General features: G+C 44.6%; 1 protein-coding gene across 3 annotated transcripts in view; it reads right to left on the reverse strand.

Annotated features, from left to right (window-relative positions):
• Positions 1 to 400: 400 nt before the first annotated feature.
• Positions 401 to 19,662, reverse strand: part of LOC135906975 (arylsulfatase I-like) — a 35,176-nt gene continuing 15,914 nt past the window's right edge. For 2 of the 3 annotated variants that reach the window (XM_065438624.2, XM_065438623.2), the window contains 9 exons: positions 15,947 to 16,059; positions 15,016 to 15,175; positions 12,947 to 13,059; positions 11,552 to 11,662; positions 10,983 to 11,108; positions 7,400 to 7,526; positions 4,244 to 4,537; positions 2,791 to 3,245; positions 401 to 1,010 (listed from right to left, as the gene is read on the reverse strand). In XM_065438624.2, coding sequence (XP_065294696.2) covers positions 876 to 1,010; positions 2,791 to 3,245; positions 4,244 to 4,537; positions 7,400 to 7,526; positions 10,983 to 11,108; positions 11,552 to 11,662; positions 12,947 to 13,059; positions 15,016 to 15,175; positions 15,947 to 16,036 — 1,611 coding nt within the window. In that variant the 5' untranslated portion in view covers positions 16,037 to 16,059 and the 3' untranslated portion in view covers positions 401 to 875. Of the gene's footprint in view, positions 1,011 to 2,790; positions 3,246 to 4,243; positions 4,538 to 7,399; positions 7,527 to 10,982; positions 11,109 to 11,551; positions 11,663 to 12,946; positions 13,060 to 15,015; positions 15,176 to 15,946; positions 16,060 to 17,624; positions 17,799 to 19,662 lie in introns of all 3 variants that reach the window. The other variant, XM_070531860.1, reaches the window with a different exon arrangement.

The following is a 19,662-nucleotide window of genomic DNA, read 5'->3' on the forward strand; positions in this document are numbered from 1 at the left end:
TGCGCGCGCACATGCGAAGAGACAACAAGTAACGTTAGGCGGGGGTTGCTTCGAGTCGTTTGTGCATTTTGGTTTCCAGATACGGGGATCCGGAGGATTTTCATTACAGCGAGGGCAACTTTTTTTTATTGAGTCGCTGTCTTTTCAGGTGGGTTCCAAAGGCGCAGTCATTTTAATGTATATCTTTTGTCGCTAAAGTACAGAGCAGTCTCTCAAAAAACAAATAGGTTAGCACCGCATGGCGTGCCATAAATGACTAATTTTCTGCCATTGCTAATCACCTCCTGTGCTTTATCATATTTCAAAAATTTGCAAGCCTAACTTATGAGCCCCGCATCCCTATGTTAAGCATCTTCAATTAAGCAAAGTTTTGGCTACAGAGCAATTGCGGAGCGCTGTCTTGAGCAAATCATCAAGTCAAGTTTTATTTACAACATGCACAAAACACAGGGTTGAAGGGCACCCTGGCAAGAAAGCTGTAAACATACAGCTTGGCGAGACCAGGGACCCCAAAAAAACTTGAAAGTTCACAGTGGAGAGGGGCTTTTTTCCATTCGCTAAGCGGCTCCTGGTCAACCTGTGTAGGATGACACTGGCCTGTAGAGTACGTTCTGAAACTCTTTCACACTGTTCTTTCGAAAAGAAAAAAAAAAGAAATACAACAAAAAAAAAAGAACGAGCAATATTGGTCGCTGGCGAGCAGCCTGCTGTTCACCTCGGATTCCTTCGCGGAAAGCACAACCGGTGGCTCCACGTGAGGCAGAGAAAAGCAAGAAAAAAAAAGATAATGGAAATGTAAGAGAAGCAACAACAAAAAGCAATAACAACATTTTTGTACATGGCGCCAGAAAAGCAATCAGGCCGTGCTGTCGCTACTATGAAGATCTCCTCCAGGTTGTCCATATGCCGCCGTGCTTTTCGGGGTAAGATCGCGGATCTTCGGGTTGGTTCCGGTGTGGAATCATGTTTCGCTCGAAGCTTTGCAGCATGCGAACCATAGTGCCCATGGTCTGAAAAAAGGGATAGGTGGAGAATTAGTTATGCGCGACTACAACCGGTGAAACCATTGAGCTGCAAACATATCGTTAAGACACTCAGCACAATTTAATGCTTACTTGAATTTGTCTGCATAGGTGGGAATATTCATTCTGAACAGAGAAAGGGTCCTTGATGCTGTTGTGCTGCAGTTCGTTTCGAGAGCCCGTATGATAGCGAAATATACAACCGTAGTCAAACCTAACACAAATATTGAATATAAGTGTGCAGTGGTATAATTCTAACAAACAAAGCCTGAAAGGAAAACATTGAGTACAGCCGAAGGAAGACGCACTTTTATAGTAGATTAAGGTAATGCTAACCAGAAAACTTCAGCACCTTCTGCGAGAGAAGCGAAGGAGCGCTTAAGACGTGTTTTGGTTAACTATCAGGGTGACTGCAAGGCCGCAGCTCTGTGGATGATGCAAAAATGTAAAATTTAGTCTGAATGCTGTGATAATGATCCACCTATTCTGATTATGCTTTACGCATGAAGCGAAACCTAAAGTAAATAATGTAAAGAACAAATTTTAAGAGAAGTGAGCACCGAAGCAATAAAGTAGCACAGCACTGAGTAAGCCGGATGGAAGTTGTGGCTGATGCTTTTTTACCGTCACCCTTAGGCGATACCAAACGTCTCGTGTATTGAGTACCATAAAACACAATATTGTTAAGCATTTTAAGCCTGCACTGCACGATGTAGCGCTGCACGCCATCGTCGACGTGTCAATAAGAAAAAATGCTAACACTAAATAGAGCACGTCTCTGTAAATTTGGTCGCCGTTAGCGTCGTAGTGTGTAAAATGTTTAAGCAAGGAGCTTTGCTAAGAAACTGTTCGCTTCGTGTCTTTCCAGGTGGAGGAGGAAGAGGAGGAGGATGAAAAGGAAAGAAGGAAAGGTAGAGAGGTTAACCAGAAGCACATCCGGTTTGCTACCCTACAGAAGGGAAGGGGTTTAAGGGAAGAAAAGAAAGGAGGGGGCGGGGAGAAGGTACTGTCTGGTGTCAGTACATGCGGATGCCCATAACTTCACGCCTAGAATCGGTCACTGAGGCCATTCGCTTTCATGCAGCGTAGCAGTGCCAGGGGGAACGTTTCAAATGAAGAACGAGTGTTTCATTCTTATGTTTGGCAACAGGAACAAAAAGGAAAAAGGGAATAAGCAGGCAGGCAACTGCCATCTGGCATAGACCTGCTTACTCTTCATGTAAAACAGAACAAGTGAAGTAAGGGATAAAGAAGGAGGGAATAAAGGAAAACAACACACTTCAAGAAACATAAAGCAACACCGCGAGGAAGCTATGTACTTCTGAAGTATTTTCACCAAAACGTGATTAAAATGCATCATAAGTACATAAATTAAGAGGTACGCTGCTGCTTTTGAACAGATATGTGTCAGAGGGCAGATTCGCTTGTTTTTGCAACGCAATATGCTATATACTAAATAGTATAGATAGTAAATGAAGGTGTCTTCAACAATACGGTTTGGCGCTACGTTGCTTGAATGGTAATCGCATTAATATCGATAGTCATCGAGTGTTGGATTTTGCCTGAATTATTTTCTGGATTTGGTTGTTTTTTCGCTTTGCTGCTCTTATGTGGAATTTTATCATTGTGTGTTTTTTATTCTGCCCGAAAATGTCATGCTGCTGTGTGTATGGGTTTATGGTCCTCGTGAAGTTGAAAAGAAGCGGCATTTAGTACAGCAAACTTCTTCTCAAAGGAAAATGAAATTGATGTGACTATGCGCACGCACCCTTCTTCTTATGTCGGCGAGATTGAACATCTCGCACGGATCGATCTCGAGGTCGAACAGGTAGGGCGGTTGCTGCGAGACGAAATTGCTGTGATAGGCGAGCACGCCGCACTGAACCGTGGCGTCCCTCCTCCAGTTGGGTCTCAGGGGCAGCCGGTTGGTGTTGTAGAACATGCGCAGCGCTTTGGCCGCCAGCGAGTTTTCCATGAGCCAGTCAAGCTCTTCATCTGCCTGCAACGTTGGCCTAGGCTGACCGGCCGTCTTGAGTTGCACGTCCGACGAACCCCTGATGGGAATGTCGTACACGATCTTGTGCTTGCCGTAGCGCAGGGCGCCCGAGCCCGTCACTGGGTCGATGTTGAGCAACACTTCTTTGCGCGGCGACCGCCAACCGCGGGACAGGGCCTCCCACATGTTGTAGCCGTCCACGTAGCCCAGGCTCGAAGGATTGCCCCCTGTTCGAAAAGAGCAAAACATTTGACTTGGCTCAGTGACAACAATATAACTGTGGGCGAGTGCTGCTCGACTAGAGCCTGAGAGAAAGAGGCAACACACCTGGAACGCACATGCTTTAGGATAGTGGCTATAGATTGCGAACAAGCTCTTGTGGATTATGACCTCGTTTACTAGCTTAAACATATTACGGGCAAGTTGCAGAACCGGACTTTTCGATCCCCCAAAAAGTGCTTTTGCCACTCACATGGAGAGTTACGGACGCTGTGTATAGGCTTCCCGTACGCGTTTACTACAGCCTATATATAGACTATCAACTGTTTCTGTCCTTATTGTCTCCCCGTTTCAGGTATCCGTTGTCTCTGCGGTAGCGATATGTTATGTTTAGAACAATGAACTATATATGGATGCGATATTAATGGTATCTATAAAACTCCCTATTGGCGGTCTACAAACTGAGTTCTGGCATAAACAGGTGTGAGTAACTGGATCATCAATCTCGATTTTGAAACTTAACTCCACCCTCTAAGGTGATTCTGCGTCTGTATCGCCGGTGAAGTTAATGCGATGGGAGACTCATTACGTTATTGGTGTATATATGCATGGTTTGTGCTTAAAGGCCCATGAGCTAGATGGCTACACGAAACTGATCTCGCACTCGAACCTCCGTGTATCTGCGTATCCATGTGCGTAATAGCACTGGGTGCTGTGCAACCTAGCGGTAGGTGAGAATGGCTCTTGTGCTTTTCTTAGGTAAATCTCGTTCCTTAGACATAGAGAGCGACAGAAAAAAAAAAGAGAAAGGCGGGGAGGTTAACAAGAGGAGAAGATCCCGTTTGGTACCCTACGCTTGGGAGAGAGGGGAGGGGGAGGTAAAGTGACAGGAAAGCAGAGAGAGAGAGAGAGACAGAGAGATAGAGAGAGAGCACACATACACGTATGCGTTCCTTAGACAACTTTGTTATAATGTCGATGTGGCAATTCGAGACCGTGCCCCTACCTGCAGCGGCGTAAAGTGTAGGCAGCCAGTCGGTGATGTGCATGAGCTGCCGGGAAACGCGACGCCGCTTCTGCAGGAGGGGGCTCCAGATGAATGCCGGCACGCGGACCCCTCCCTCCCAGAGCGACATCTTGGTGCCACGCAGGGGCCAGTTGAAGCCGCTGTTGGCGTGGGTGCCGTACGGCAGCGCCCCATTGTCGCTGCTGAACACTATTATTGCGTTCTCCAGCATATCGGCACGTTGTAGAGCTTCCGTGAGCCTTCCTATGGACTCATCAAGGTTGTCAACCATGGCTGCGAGTCAGAGAGTTGAATATCACCAAAACAACGAAGAATCTACAACCCTGCAGACACATATTGCTGCTACACCATTTCAATGCAAGACCACGGGCAGGAGCAAGTGCGAAAGCCGTGAAACCGCACCTTAAGGAACGGCACTACAGCTAAGGTTGTAGCACAGAAAATTGTCGCAAAGTGACATCCAAAAGAAAAGCGATGAAATGTCGTCCTAACAGTTGAATATTTTCACCATCACAGCGCCCATTGTACATCAATAATGCTTTCCTGTGATCTGTAGTGCGTGATGTATTCTTTGTGGTAGTATATACGAAGCACAGAAAAACAGGAAAGCGCAGGACATAGTACAGAGACAGAGGGAGAGCCCATAGTGTGAGGCTTTAGTATTAATTGGGTTGGTCGCATCGAATAATTGCCTGACTGATTTACTATCGCAATAGCAATTATATGGACACTCCAGGCGCATTTCACCCGTCGGCGTTGCCGTAATGTTCTGTATAAAGTCTAAGGGCCATAATACCGTTGCCGCGCGCCCTACGCTGTGTGTGCGAGTGAAAGGTTGCGAGGGAAGCCTAAGATCGCGGCGCCAGCTCGCTCACGCGAAAGGGAGGAGAGCAGGGAGGAAGCGTGCCGTCTTCATTCGCGCGCGAGGCACCCAACGTTGCGAGGCACTGGGCGGAGGGGAGGGAGGGAGGACGGCGTTTAACTCCGGCTGCAACTGCGTGTGTGGCGGCTGCGCGCGGTCGCGCGGCCATATATTGAGGGCGATCTGAGTCTAGGTGCGTCGACGGTTCGTAGCTTTGTGCGTGCCATGTGTTGTCGGCTTTGAGTCAACAACTGCGGAGCTAGCAGCGATTAATGTTGCACTGAAATACGTGCAACAGGAGTTAACTACATCGAAGGTTGCCATCTTTACGGACTCCCGTGCTGCCCTTAGCAGATTACAACGCAGTGAGATTGATTGTCCACTTGTGCGCAGCATTACTGACTCTGCGAGCAAAATTACATCACGTGGGGTATCTCTCGTTGCTCAATGGATACCTTCACACGTAGGAATCGCCGGAAATGAAGAGGCTGCCTGGCTCGCTTAAACTTGCGCTCATAACAATTGTGACTGCCCAGAAATTTTGTGCAAGCTTGATGACGCCCGTCTGCTGATTCGTCGCCACCTAATCAAGCAGCATCCAGACCAGCGCGTCGCAAAGGGAACATTCCCGCCCCGTGTTCGCGTTCGAGACTTGCCTCGTCGCGCTAGATCACAACTACTCAAGTTGAGGGTTGGTTGCGTGAACGTATACGAACGTTTATACAGACAAGGACGTGTGGCAAGTTCATTGTGTACGTCTTCTGACTGCTGCGAGACACTTGAACACGTTATATTTGAGTGTCCCGCTTTCAGTGAGCAGCGCATGTCGCTAGTGAGAAACTATCATCTCCTTGGCCTGCAGTGTTGCAGTGCGCGACACTCGAGGAATGTTTATACCCCATTGGTTGTGCCTCTAAACGTGATCAGGCCCATCGCGCCCTACTTACCTTTCTAGAGTTAACCAACTTAGGTTCACGTTTGTAGCGTTAACATTCAACATTCTGTAGTAGTGTGACCTTCAGTGACCGGCCCTACTGTGTGTGATCTGTACTGTGTTATACTTTAGTCTTTAAATTTGTCCTGTTGCTCTTCCTTTCTTCTTTCCTCCCCTCCTTCCTATCTTCCATTTCTGTGTTGCTGTCACCTCCCTTCAGAAGAGTAGGCAGGCGTTGTGCCCCTTCCGGTGGTAGTTGCCAGCCTGCTCCTCGCTTTCCCTTTCCTGTTAACTGTGTATATGTGTTCAAAACAAATTTGAGTTTCCGTTGAAGCGATAGAAGGCATGGAGGTCACTTTGCTCGCTGCTGCGGCGGCACTTGCTCACGCCAGCGTTTCGACAGCGAGTGTCCGCGGTCATCGAGTCAGATGTGTTCACGCTTGCTGTGCGCGCTGACACCTCGCTTGTTAATTCAGTTAGCAAGCGAACGTTTACAAGTTGATACGGCCGATAAAAGGCTATCCTTATCTCGTATGGCTGTCTGCTAATTTTGATGTCACAATCGATGCTTCGCCTTTCTGGCGAAACTGCGACTTTTTTTTTTTCCTTAGGATACAATCATTCACTTGATGGAAACAATTTGAGGGAATGACTGGTTTATTTGTATCGAACATTGTTTACCAATGACATAAAGGCACGCTAGACAAAAGGCCGATATCTCGCTGCGGTATTCATCATTTACCAGTAATTCTCGACCCTACTGAAAGCTCCCACATGCCCCATCCATATTCCTGTAAGATTATACAGAATACTGTATGAAAACCAGCATGTTTCCGTACAAATCCATATCGTCATATATGATTATGATACGGGGCATATGACATCTAAGGAGTGACAAAAATTCAAAAGTGAGATAGATCCTCAAGTAAAGGAATTCACGCGTATTTTTTTCACAATCAAGCAGCGTCATTTAACAGCCGCACACGTTTATCAAGCAAGCCGTTGTCGTGAGCGCTCACGCCAAGGCAAACAATGACCGTCCAGCCACTCTACAAGGATATTAACAAAATATTTATCTTCGGATGACATCAAGGGCTACAATCAAGACAACAGGGATGGTCGGTTTCTGAAAGCTCGCTTCTAATGCTGAAAGACTGTAGTAAGGCAGGCTGTGAACAGTCTGGTTGGACATGCCATTTTACGTATCCTCACTTTTTCACTGACGCTGCTCGTCGTCACCCGCCACACACATCATGATTATTCCCTGATGTCCAAGGAAATAAATTGTCGTTGAGGTATATCTTCACGGTTACAGAAACGGTGCACCTTAAGTGCTCACCTGCAAACATCGTCCTGTTGCCGTCTCCGATATAGCCGAACTTGCGAACGTTCTCATCTGGTGCCTGCAGGGGCTCTTTCTCCGTGGCTGCGTGAGGTGCCAGGTGGCTGAGGTACAAAAACAGAGGCTACCGAAAATAATGAAGAAGAGCCAAGCGTCCGTAAACTTGGAGCGCGACAGAATGACCGCTTGATAGCACACTGCCAGCGGCCTTGGCGACACACCTTCTAAACCACCATTAGCCAGTGTTATCTGCACGAGGCTTAAGGGATTAAATGGCAAACATAACTTCTACACTGTGCGAATAACCAACGTACTAGGAATTCTCTACTAAGAAAAGTACGATAGCTGGCTTGACGAAACACCCAGCTGGTGCTATTTCATCTTTTAAAGCATTAAACAGCAAACATAAATTTTACGCTTTGCAGAGAAGCAACGTATTTGGAATTATCAATTAAAGAATCATAGCTGGTTTGAATAACTGTAAGTTCTTAGCAGTCTAGTAACTGTACTAGCAGAAGAAAGTATAATTAAGGGCGCAGCTCACGTTGAAAGAGAATCAAGAAGCGAATAGCAGCAGGTGGAAAAATACACTATGAAGATATTCTAATCATAACCTGAAAGGCAACATTCGTACAAGAGAACGTTACTTTAACCTGTATCCCAAATGCACTCCTAATTCGTTTAGAGCGAGCGCAGAATTATTTAGAAATTGCAATTCGAAGAAAGTACCATTGCAATCTTTTTTCAACCCTCAAAAGAAAAGCTGGTGTGGTAATATCTATAGGTCACACGCTAGTGTACTTAATTCGAAAACATTATATGCCCAATTACGCGAAAATAAAAATCTGGCGTCATCGGCGGTGGCGGCGCCGAGCTATGGTACTCAAAATGGCCGACGGCGCAGAGAGTAAAAACACGTCAAACATGCTCGGATTGACGCCATCTTACTCAGGAAGGTTCGTGTACAAAAAGTAAATTAATGGCTTTGAAAAAAATTGGTACTCTTGAGTCTGGGTGGGGAATGGAACCAAGACCTCCGGGGGGCGAGATGAGCTCGCTTCTCTGATGCTACGGCGGTTCCACGGTTCTATCTCTCATTTGTTGGGCGCGTGATGGCGCAGCCAATTCGGGGGAGATTGCGCCATGTGAATGTTACCCGTGAACGAGAAGGGATTCATGATGTCTGCATTTTGTTGTCTTCCTGTTCGTGTTTTTCGTAACCTGTATGACAATATTATTTCTGCACTCATGTCAATTTTTTCGCCGCAGTGCGAAATAACTTTGTATAAGTAGTCGCATTTATCCCCATATTGTTTATATTTTTTATTGTTCATCTTGTATTTGTGCACGCATTGCTACGTGATGCCAAAGAAACCAATAAGGGACACAGACCTAGTCAAGCCGATTTTATGGCTTTTTGTCTGTGCCCCTGCTATCTGTACGTTGTATAGATGCAAATAAAGTTCAAAGTTCAAGTTCATGTCATGGTTGTATGAAATGAGCTCGCTGCCTCCCGCGCGTCACTTTTTCTTCGGATTTCATCGCGGCTGTGTCTATCGCGAAGGACTCTCGACACCACGTCATGATTGTGTAAAATGAGCCGATCTGTTGCCAACGCACATGCAAACATACATTCAAAATCAGCAGAAATAACTTTAAAGCATGTCTAAAATATAAATCGAGAACATTTCACCAAAGCGACTATAAAGCTTTTGCCTTCACACACATAAGCCGTCTTGAGTGTCTCTGCCGAATCTGTTTGAACTATCGCGTGGTGGAACATCGATTGCAATGCCGCACCGTATAGTGCTCGATGCTTCTTTGAAACTACTGTATTTATGCTGTTCAACATTTCACAAACCTTTCAAGTTCACGAGATGCAATAATTTATCATGGGTACTTAGCGCACCAATACCTTTAACCCAAGGAAGTTATGTAGAGTCAACCTCAAAAGTTTACGGACCATGGGTTCTCAGAAAACGTTCAATTTCCGAGCAGCCTGTAACAGTAATCAGTAAAACCGAACATCTATATGTTGTTCACATATAGTGGTAGAGGCTATAAATGCGAATACTTGGCTTCGTTGCAAGGCTGCGCAGATATGCAGCTTTTTCTCAGATTTTGTGTTGCGTAAAATTTTGTGGTGAAGTACTAGACACAAGAATGGACTCGTATGTGACAAGTTATTCAGGTGAAATACGGGTTAAGTATAAATCATATCTCATGGACTTGCTTGCATAAATGCGAAACAAATATCTACAATAATAGATATAATTTCTAATTTATTTTGCGGTGTAGCTAGCAAACGTTACATTTATTTAGAATGGCCAAGTAATTCTTGCACGTATTGTTTCTGAGATATATACGGGATTCTCCCAAGGTCGATATTTTCTGCACTGTGCTTCACAAAAAAAATTTGGGGATCTTCTTTTCACAGATCAAAATATGATGGATGTTATGAACACACTGATATGCTAAGGTTATAGGACATTTCACTGCTGATTGTAAACTTCGTTGAGACTGCTCCACAGCACAGCTCCTCCACAGTTCGTCCACCTTGAAATGCATCAATACCACAAAATAAGCAAACTGCCTAAAATCTGGATTGGGTAGCATTCAGCTGGCGATCAGCATCTCTTCGTTTACCCTATGTACATTGATATTAGAGTAATGTTTAGCAACCTTTCCATTTGAATGCGCGACACACATCATAGTTGCACTGGCCAGCATCGACAAGGACAATGTGCACAGCCAGAAGGGAGAGATGAAGCACAGCATGAACGTGTGTGCGACGAGAAAGAGTAAACGCATAAAGGAAATATGAATTAGCGATACAACACGATTTCTTTCTCTTTTTAAGAAATTTTTTTAATAATTTGCGTTTGATTTTAACATCATCGGGATGAACTCACGGAGATCATGTAAGCTAGATCTGTAATTTTTTAATCAACCGGCGTGTCCAATATGGCGCAGGTGACATTGCAGGGAACTTTTTAAAAAACGTCAAGCTTTATTTCCACGACGATGCTTCTGTTTCAGAGATCTCATGTCTAGGGACCAGAATATCGAAGAAGTGCTCATGTGGTTAGACACGCTAGATTTCTCAATGGGGAAATGTTCAGGTCGCTCCCACTTTAAGTAGTTTATTTCAGGTATCGCCGCTTTAAGAATATTGTCTTCAAATCTAGAGTAGGTTTCACACGCCATCAAGCTCACCGAAGGCCGGTGGTATGTGCCGCTTCCGCAATAACTTGCTGGCAATGCTTATTTTGAATAGATAACCAATGTTTGATCCAGCTTTGCGCATCTTGATTGGATGTTTATTGTCTTCTGGCGTTCTCGAGATATATACGAAGGTTCCCTTTTCATCTTTGAACTTTGTGTTATTTACAAATCGGCTTGAATATTAAGCGCTTGAAATAGCGTACCCAAAGACAGACCAGAGGGAAAATAGCATCTGCCTTTTTTCACCGTTCATGTTTTGTAAGCTTTAACTAACAAGGTGCATATTCCGCGAAGAAGAAAAAACTAGGGAACCCGATTAGGCGAAAGTAAATATACGGTTGTGCTAGCAAGTCACCTGGGATTTGTTGTGGCTTTCAATGAGTGATATGGCATGGTCAGCGAAGAGATCGGTGGCGTACCGACCAGAGCCCTTCTGCGTCGGGGCCATGTTCATCCTGAAGTCCAGACCGACATGCCTTTTCTGCAGGTCAAAAAACAGATGCGTAAATGACGAGTGGCTTCATCAGAGTTCGTAAAACCTAGATGCCTGTAAATTTACAATACTGAAGAGCCTTTATGGCCTAGCTGACTCACTCGAAAACTGAAAAATGGTGCAGATGACATTTTTCAGCCTTCTAGGCAGCTTCAGTTCATCATAATTATTAGGGAATATAGTTTCCGGGAGCGTATTAGAAGGAGATGTCTTTAGCCCATCACTGAAAGCAATGACAAATAATGTTTCTTTGTGCTAAAAAAATAGAGATTTGACAAGCCATCCGGTGAAAACAAGACCTTACACTCTGTTAGACACAAGAGAAAGAAGTCTGTTTATCTTAATCTCCAGATCAGTAGTTTGGAAGCACAACGATACCACGTGGTGACGGTCTTGGAACGGAATAGTTTAGTTATAATGGCCGCACTTACATATTGGTTTCTGTGGTGGTAGTAGTCGATGAATCCATTGTAGTATCCGTAAAATGAGTCAAAGCCACGGTATGTTGGCGTATATTCTTTCTGAAAATACCCTAGATGCCACTGTAATGGAAATAGTAAGAAAAACAGCATATAATCATAAATGTGGCCCTAACACATGGTAACGCGGAGAAAAATTACAGTGCAGAAAACAATGCAATGCTTTCAAATATTGAAGTTCAGACATGAATAGTTACACGCATCAAAGTACATCTAACTATTCGATGAAGTGTGCTTATGATTTGAATAACTGCTTCTCTCGATCAAGCTGCGAAGCATTACTGTAAACGCAATATCGGCATTCACTTATTTACGCGAGAAACTGGAAGAAAATTCGTACTTCGTGTGACATTTTCTCAGAATTTTAGCCTTGTTGCATGAAAATGTGAAAGCGTCGAAGTTGTTCTTATCAAACATAACGGCAACCAACTGCGGCGTCACTACGGCCGAAGATTTGCTACATTTTGCACACAATGTCGGCCTCGTAACCGTTCCTCGAAATTTAGGGACAAGAATAATGTATCGACGACAAAATAGTTTTTATGAAATACTGTTCAGTTTGCCTCACAATTATGTTGGTAGTAAAATAGGGACAAAGGGATGACGTTTTCGTGCACTATAATAGCACGCGAGCACATTATGAACGTCTTGAAACGTTGGAATAGACAATGATCTCATGACATACTATGCAGAAGGTATTGAACATCACAGCTATAATACTGCACGCAAAAAAACGCACATTAAAGGGCGCAACTGGTGAGTGTTCTGTATGGATTTGTTAGAAAATTCCTTGTTGACATCATGATGATGAGTAAACGTTGTCAATTAATGAGGCGACTCTATATTCATGGAAATCTTTATGTAGGCAAGGCGCTTCTATCACGTACAGTCGAGTGCAAAAGATTAAGGAGGAGAGTTGCCTCTAAATTTCAGTTTTTTCTTCTCAGCCTGAGCATAAAGGCTGAACTCAAGTGTACTGCCCACGTGCGCCTGCTTGACCAGCGCCATGCTTTTATACATTTACACGTTGCACGGCTGTGCTAGAAGAAATAATTTTTTTTTGGCGTGTGCCATGGCCTCTAGACTTTTGCACTCGACTGTGAGTGCTACGTAAAAGCGTTACCGGAAAGGAGCTTGAGTTACACTGATCTTACAGTGAACGTTTCGCGGAAGTGACTAAAGCATCTAAAGTATTGGAAACAGCCAACAGAGAGGCCTATTCCTCGTCGTAAACTTATGACGCAGCAAAAATAATAGAAAAACACAGCATGCTATACAAACATTATTTTGCCTCTCTGACTCCTCAGTGAACTTGAGTAATTTTTTCTAAAAACAGCACCGCTTTACCTTTCCGACAAGATGCGTTGCGTAGCCGAGCTCTTTGAGATACTGCGGCATAATTTTCAGCTCGAGAGGCAGTCCCCACGGTTCTGGACTCCTGATCACCCAGTGCTGCATGCCTGCGAAACAAGAAGTTTGTCAGCATTGAGTCAAAGCTCATGGCCCTGTGTGATTACGGTAAGTTCACCGGCTTATCGGCTACTGGCTGCTGCTTACATTCTGTAGTGCAGCACTCTGCCCGAGAAGCGCTAACACTGAGTTATTAAGCTAAGGCCCTATTTTAGCTGCGTGTGGAGTGCGCAGCACATTCGCGTATATGTGTCGAAAATGAAATCTTGTTTAGTCTAACCGAAGGTAGGTTTGGAAAATAAAACGCACGAGCTAATAAAAAATTATTTTAGTATACTTGTGAGTGGCGCTTCTTGCCCTCGCTCTTGTCCCCGCGCATCTTATGTCAGGTTTATCGGTTTTATTTAGCCGAAAGAAATGTAGTCGCCTAACTACAGGATAATCAGAGTTGCGCAACTGAAATGAACCTTCGGTGGAAACTTTATTATCACATTCATAAATTGCTATACGAATACGAAACTTACACAAAGCTCACATTCATAAAGTATATTTGCCAGGTAGGAAAAACGTTTGTATTAGAACAGAAAAAAGAAAACAGGGTGAGTGTCGTTTTCTGAACACTGCATACAATGCTCCTAATCAAGTACACTTGTAAAACAAAACATTGATTGTTCAAATAATTAAGCCGTTGCCTCCGCAAACTTTTTATTTTCCTTCCACTGGAAATTTCTTCAGGTGAAAAACGCATGAATAGAAGACAAAAGCGGCGACAGAAACTCCGCATTAAGGGATACTTACGATGCTTTGTTTAGAAGTAGTTTAAGAATGAGGCCACCCGTAATGTATCTGTTTGCTACACTCGACAGGGTAAGTCTTTCTATCCTTCATAAGTGTACTGACGGTAATCTGACGCTAATGAAGCCCAAGGTCGGTTAGGATTTTGCCTTTTGTTACCACTTTAATACCAAACCGCACGTGCTTGTGGTTAGCCCCCCTGCCTTTCCTTTATTTCTTTTTTCTCTCTCTCTTAATAACGATTTCTGTTTGCTACCTAAATTAAAATGGAGGACGACTCTTTTACGCATCGATCGATATCACGAAGCCAAGGTTAAAACTATTCCAGGCTTGACACGGACAGATTTTGTCGTCGAAAACTCGCGGACACTACACATGACCTATGACATCTCATGGCACTGCCATAGTTTATCACGGACATAATTTGGGTTGTGGGCTGACTAGTGGTGCCTATCATAAATTTTAAAACACCTGAACGTGCATGCCAATGCCACAAGAAAAGGATGCGGCATATAGCTGTCTCGTAACTGATGGTTTGACCAAGAGGGTTCTCGAGTTGCATGAGTGCGAAATGCGATGAGAGATGCTCTACTTTTGCTGTTCCTTTCTCTCTGCCAAATCTCTCCCTTTATTTCTCTCTCTCTCTCTCTCTCTCTCTATGTAGACCCCTTGTTAGGACCGTTCAGAACATGGGAGCACAGTACGCTTGAGAAATGTAGAGTAGGCGACACTGGTTCGGGATTGAGCGCCGATGTTCCACCAGAGCGTCTGCTCTCAGCAGAGCAAGCCACCATAGCTGATGCGTCTCGTTCTTATTTGCTTCGGGCAAGTCCAGCTGGTTACCTGCTCTATGCCACAAGTGATCCTTCGCAATCTAAAGGTAGTTATTTGACCGCAACCCTATTTTCGCGTGTATCATTCGGCCACCGCTGTAGTTACGGTGATGCGCAAGATTTCTTTGCCAGCCCCGTATTACAAGCTTTTTTCATGTGCTTGAGGCGAACGTTAATTTGTTCACAAACCTTCGCTAAACTCGAAAAATTACCACCTTCCATAAAAACTAAGTGAAAGATTAGCGACCTCACGATTTATTTCTTAGTGTATTTTTTTTATTCTGGTGCCACGACGCGTGGCTAAGCTAGGTCTGTGTGCGTGGCTTGAGTAAACTCAGCGCCCGATACATATTGAACTGACAGCATTGGATAGCTCACCCGTATGTATGGGGTACATGCCGGTCATCAGCGCCGACCTGGACGGAGTGCACATTGGCTGCACGTAGTAGTTGTTGAGGATGATGCCATCGGCCGCCAGTGTGTCTATGTTTGGAGTGGGGATCTGTGACGACCCGTGGAAGCTGACATCGTCCCAACCCTGTTGAATAAAACGAACGTGTCAGAGTAGTTGAAGAAGACACGACTGCTTTCAGTGTTCAAGGGCGCCAAGGTATTCAGGCAGCTGATAGTCGAGACGCAGACGCTTGCCTGAAATATGACCAGTTTTGTACGGCTTTGACTGGAAGGTTATTCGCTGACCTGCGCAAAGGAATGCTGTACAATTCCAAGTGCTCCTTATGCGCAACAGGCCCACGAAACAACGCGGACAATTCGGGTCGCCTATCTCCAGTGATTGCATTGGGCCATCAGGCGCTAGCGGACAGTCTGCTCTATTTTCAGTGTGCTGCTGCAGCGATGTCATTTTTATTTGATTCATCTTATGTCGTTATCGTCATTCCATGTCTCTAAATTAACGAATTGTACATGCATCTTCAACGAACATTTCGTTACGACATGTGTGATTTGTGCAGTGCGACACGAATTTTACAGATGTCGACATATGTTGTAAACAAATGACAAACCGATGCTGACCATTACATTGGCCCACATTTAGGAAACATGTTGCGTGGCTGTTGGAAAACATGTTGCTCAGTGCAAATAGGCCCTAAGGCTTGATTATAGCAAACTTTCAACATCAGATCACTTTGCGCCCCAGTATGCATTGTACTTTTTTTGCTGTAAATCCCAGGAAACTACTTGCTGCGTTAGTATTTTCTTATATGAACAGATATGTCCGTGTACACCATGAACAATACTACGAGACCATGAGAAGGAGGCACCTTATCGAAACTTGCGTATTCTGACTTACCAGATCATCAACGAGGACGAAGATGATATGCGGCAGAACCTTTTTGGAGACGACAACCGATGCCCAGAAGAGAACCAGCAAAGACCGCATCTTTATATACTTTTAGTGCTCACCTGTAAAACACATAATATTTACGTTAGCGCCATCGTAGCTGTGACCGTGTCTAGCGCTCAATAACCACTGGCAGATATTATGTGCACCAACGCGTGTGCACCTTTCTAGTGCTCTCTTTGTCACTCTTTCTCTTCTTTCTTGTAACTCTTTCCTTTGTGTAGGACAGCAAACGAGACACTTGTCTGGCTAACCTCCTTGTCTTTCCTCGTGGCTCTTTGTTCTCTCTCTCTAAACCTCATATGTCAAATTTCTTTTGTGAAAATCGTAGTTAGTGAGATTAGTACTACATTCGCCTTACCATATTAGCACGAAAATTCTGTTTTGAGTAATAGCCAGATTTTTTGTGCATGTATATGTCAGCATTGTGATGATATCCTATCAAGAGCAGAGGAAAAGTTAACAATTCGCGTGCTATGAGAAAATTGATACTTTCACACAATTACCAATGTGCTCCACTTTGTTACTCTGTTGCCAGCTGTGATATTTGGCATACCCTCCTGTTCACTTGTTGTAAAATTGCTTTCAGACTTTCTCCACCTTTTCAATTCATTCTAAGCATAGAGTGCTTGCGCAAATACATATCCATGCGATTACAAGTTTCTTGAGTTATGCTATTGAAAGATATGTATTCACCTGTGCGCATACAGACAAAGAAAAGAAGGGAAGGTTTTCTGCCAAATACCACGAGCGAAGTGTAGCTTCAGCCTCTGTAGCTGGCCTACTGCAATTTTCTTCCGCTTCAATGACAAGTGTGCTACGATGATTAGCCACGCAGTTGCCCTTCTCACTGGCTTTAAACCCGTCACTTTGTGCAGAGGTTAACCTCAACGCATGCATACGAATTTCAGAGCTTGCGCAAATATAAATAGGTAACTAGATGCACTCAATCTTAATGCTCAAATGTTTCTGTCTACCGAACATCAGCCTATTAAGGGTTCGATAACTGACGGCAGTTGATAGGGTACATGATGGCCAACACAAAAGTGATATAATTGCTCTTCTGACAACATCCATAAAAGGTTATAACGGTCATTTCGTTTCAGACTTTATTTAAAGCTAAGCTTTCTTCGCGAACTCTACCAGATATTCTTGACCGTGCCTGCTGGCGGGGGTTGCTGTCTCGCGAATATATGTGTGGATATATACAAAAATATTATATGAAGGTACGCAAGAAGTGGGTACTTTCATATAAACCTTGTATACTGAGCATGAATGTCCAGCTCTGCTCTTCGTAACAAAAAAAATGACTTAGTACAAGGAGCCTGCACTTAATTATAATGTCAGCTCACAGGCACCTCTAAAGCGCGCCGATCTGTTAATGATATGGCAAAATATATTTACCGGATTCTTTGATGTACTTTATTTTTCTTTGATTTAGCCACGCAATATGTACCACTTAGCTCTTGGCCAACCCTCCAGAATTGGCAAGGCCCACCAAGTACGATTCCTACATAAAATATGAATATATGACGTATGACGTCGGTTCACAAATGTTTCTAAAGTACTCCGATCTGGTAATGAAATTGTGATTATATTACAAAAATTTCTTGATTTACTTTACTTTCCTTGATTTAGCCATTCGATATGTTCCACTGGGGGTGTGGTCGTTCTCGGTAAATCTTCCAGGATGGATACGTCCCACTATGGCACGAAACGTACCGAATCCGTAAATGTTGCTTGATGGGTGTCGTTTCAGTGCATACACCTTTCATTTCCAAATTGTACACATCGCCGTTAGCTGCAAAACAGCAAATCATTTAGTTAACCACTTTTCTTGAACTTCGCTTCGCATAGATTTCAACAGGTGCATTGGGTCCGCATGAGTTTTCTTATCTGTCGGAAATGATCAAGAAAAGGCGTTTAATCGGTCGGTGGCGGTCTCTTTAGAGGGGCTAACAATTGCCCTCATGACACTTTAAATCACGAATTCGGGCCCATGGACATCGCTCGTTGCACTCTCAATACAGCTGGTGAGTCACGTGTTGCACCACTTTTTCCAAGTAAGTTTACTTAGAAAAAAAAAAAAGAAAACGTTTTGCGGGGGCCAGTCAGCGCCGGATAATAAAACGCATCTGCTGCGAGTATTTTCGTTGGTTGTACGTCGAGTGTCGACGCCTTGTCAAGTTTCGCGAGAACACGCCCAGTCAACACGATGTTTCACGTGAGCACGTCCAGCACGAGCACATATTCCTTGTTATGGTCATGATGTATACAGGCGGGGTAAGCCTGGCATACTTGGCTGGAAATCACTCCGCCTCAGCGATTCTTTGTGCGTCAAATATTGCCCCAGTAGACAATATGTTTAGCCTCTCACAGCAATGTGGGAAGAATTCATTACACTACTTTGCGCACTAGACGCCGTCCTTCCGAGAAAACTAACGGTTCTACTTGTTCGGGCGAACGTCCAGTCAAGAAGCGTCCCCCTTTAAGAAAAGAAGTCCTTGCAGGACCAGATGAAGGGCTCTGTATTACCCATAGTTGTACTCAGCGCAAGATGATAAAGAGCATGGTCGATCTTAAACATTCATGCAGGTGTGTAAGCTGACCTTGTTCTTTCCTTGTTAGGAGGGGGGCTGCAGTGGGGGTAAGTTCCTTTACAGCACAAGCCTTTCAGTCAGGCGATGTTCTGTAGACTTTAGAGTCGAACTGCGCACAAAACTATTTCCACATGCCTGAGCATGCTAAAAGAATGAGTAAGAAAGAAATGGTTAAGCTGTCGTTTACCATTAGTACGCGAATGAGTTTTAATTGTGAACTGGTACTCAGTTTTAGCCGACTCATGTATCCAGAACTAATGTCTCCACAACTACGGAACTAGTGAAAGGATGCGGAGTGCAAGATGTACCTGCTGGAGTAACCTTGGATGAACTTTGTCAAACGCGCATAAAACGGATTGGCAGACAGTGTGCTAGAGTAGGGGCGTTGAACGCCTGTGAACGCCGGGTACACTTCCCCAACCACTGCGAGAAAGGAAGAGCGTGGACGGAAAGGTTGCAGAGAGTCGTAGAACGGAGCCGTCAGCTGGGAGAGCTATTGTCCGAAGTGGGCCAGGCACAGCCGTAAGAGTGGAGACCAGCACCACCCCAGCAACCACAGGAATCATGCCCCGCATCGTCAGCGGTATATTGTTTCTCAAGACGCGGACCCGTATCCTGCAGCTCGCCTTGAGCGCATAGGTCGTGACCAACGAAAGGAAGGCGACGATCAGGCATGCGGAACGCGTGTTATGCTACCGCGCAGTAAATGGGAGCGCCCTAAGCGCTATGCGTTGGCGTATCGGTGCTTAGCTTATAGTCTCTTCTCGTATTTCGCTGGAAAGCGAAATTGGTCTGAACTCATTAAGCTTTTATTTTTTACCGCATTCCTGATACACTGCTCGACCGACTACTATGCCTCGAGGGTAGCTCGAACAGGCTCGCTGCTCTTATAAGCATGCTGAAACGGAGCGCGACAAACTGCAAGGAAATGCAAGGTTGTGATAACTCAACCACGGCAAGTTGGGCAACAGACTGTTTATGTTGTTCTCGTCGTTGGCGTCGTTGTCCTTCGTCGACTGGAAAATGTGGTCCAGCATGAACGCTCACCGGGAGCTCGCTAGAACC

The sequence above is a fragment of the Dermacentor albipictus genome, chromosome 1 (assembly GCF_038994185.2).
Source record: "Dermacentor albipictus isolate Rhodes 1998 colony chromosome 1, USDA_Dalb.pri_finalv2, whole genome shotgun sequence".
Lineage (NCBI taxonomy): Eukaryota > Metazoa > Arthropoda > Arachnida > Ixodida > Ixodidae > Dermacentor > Dermacentor albipictus.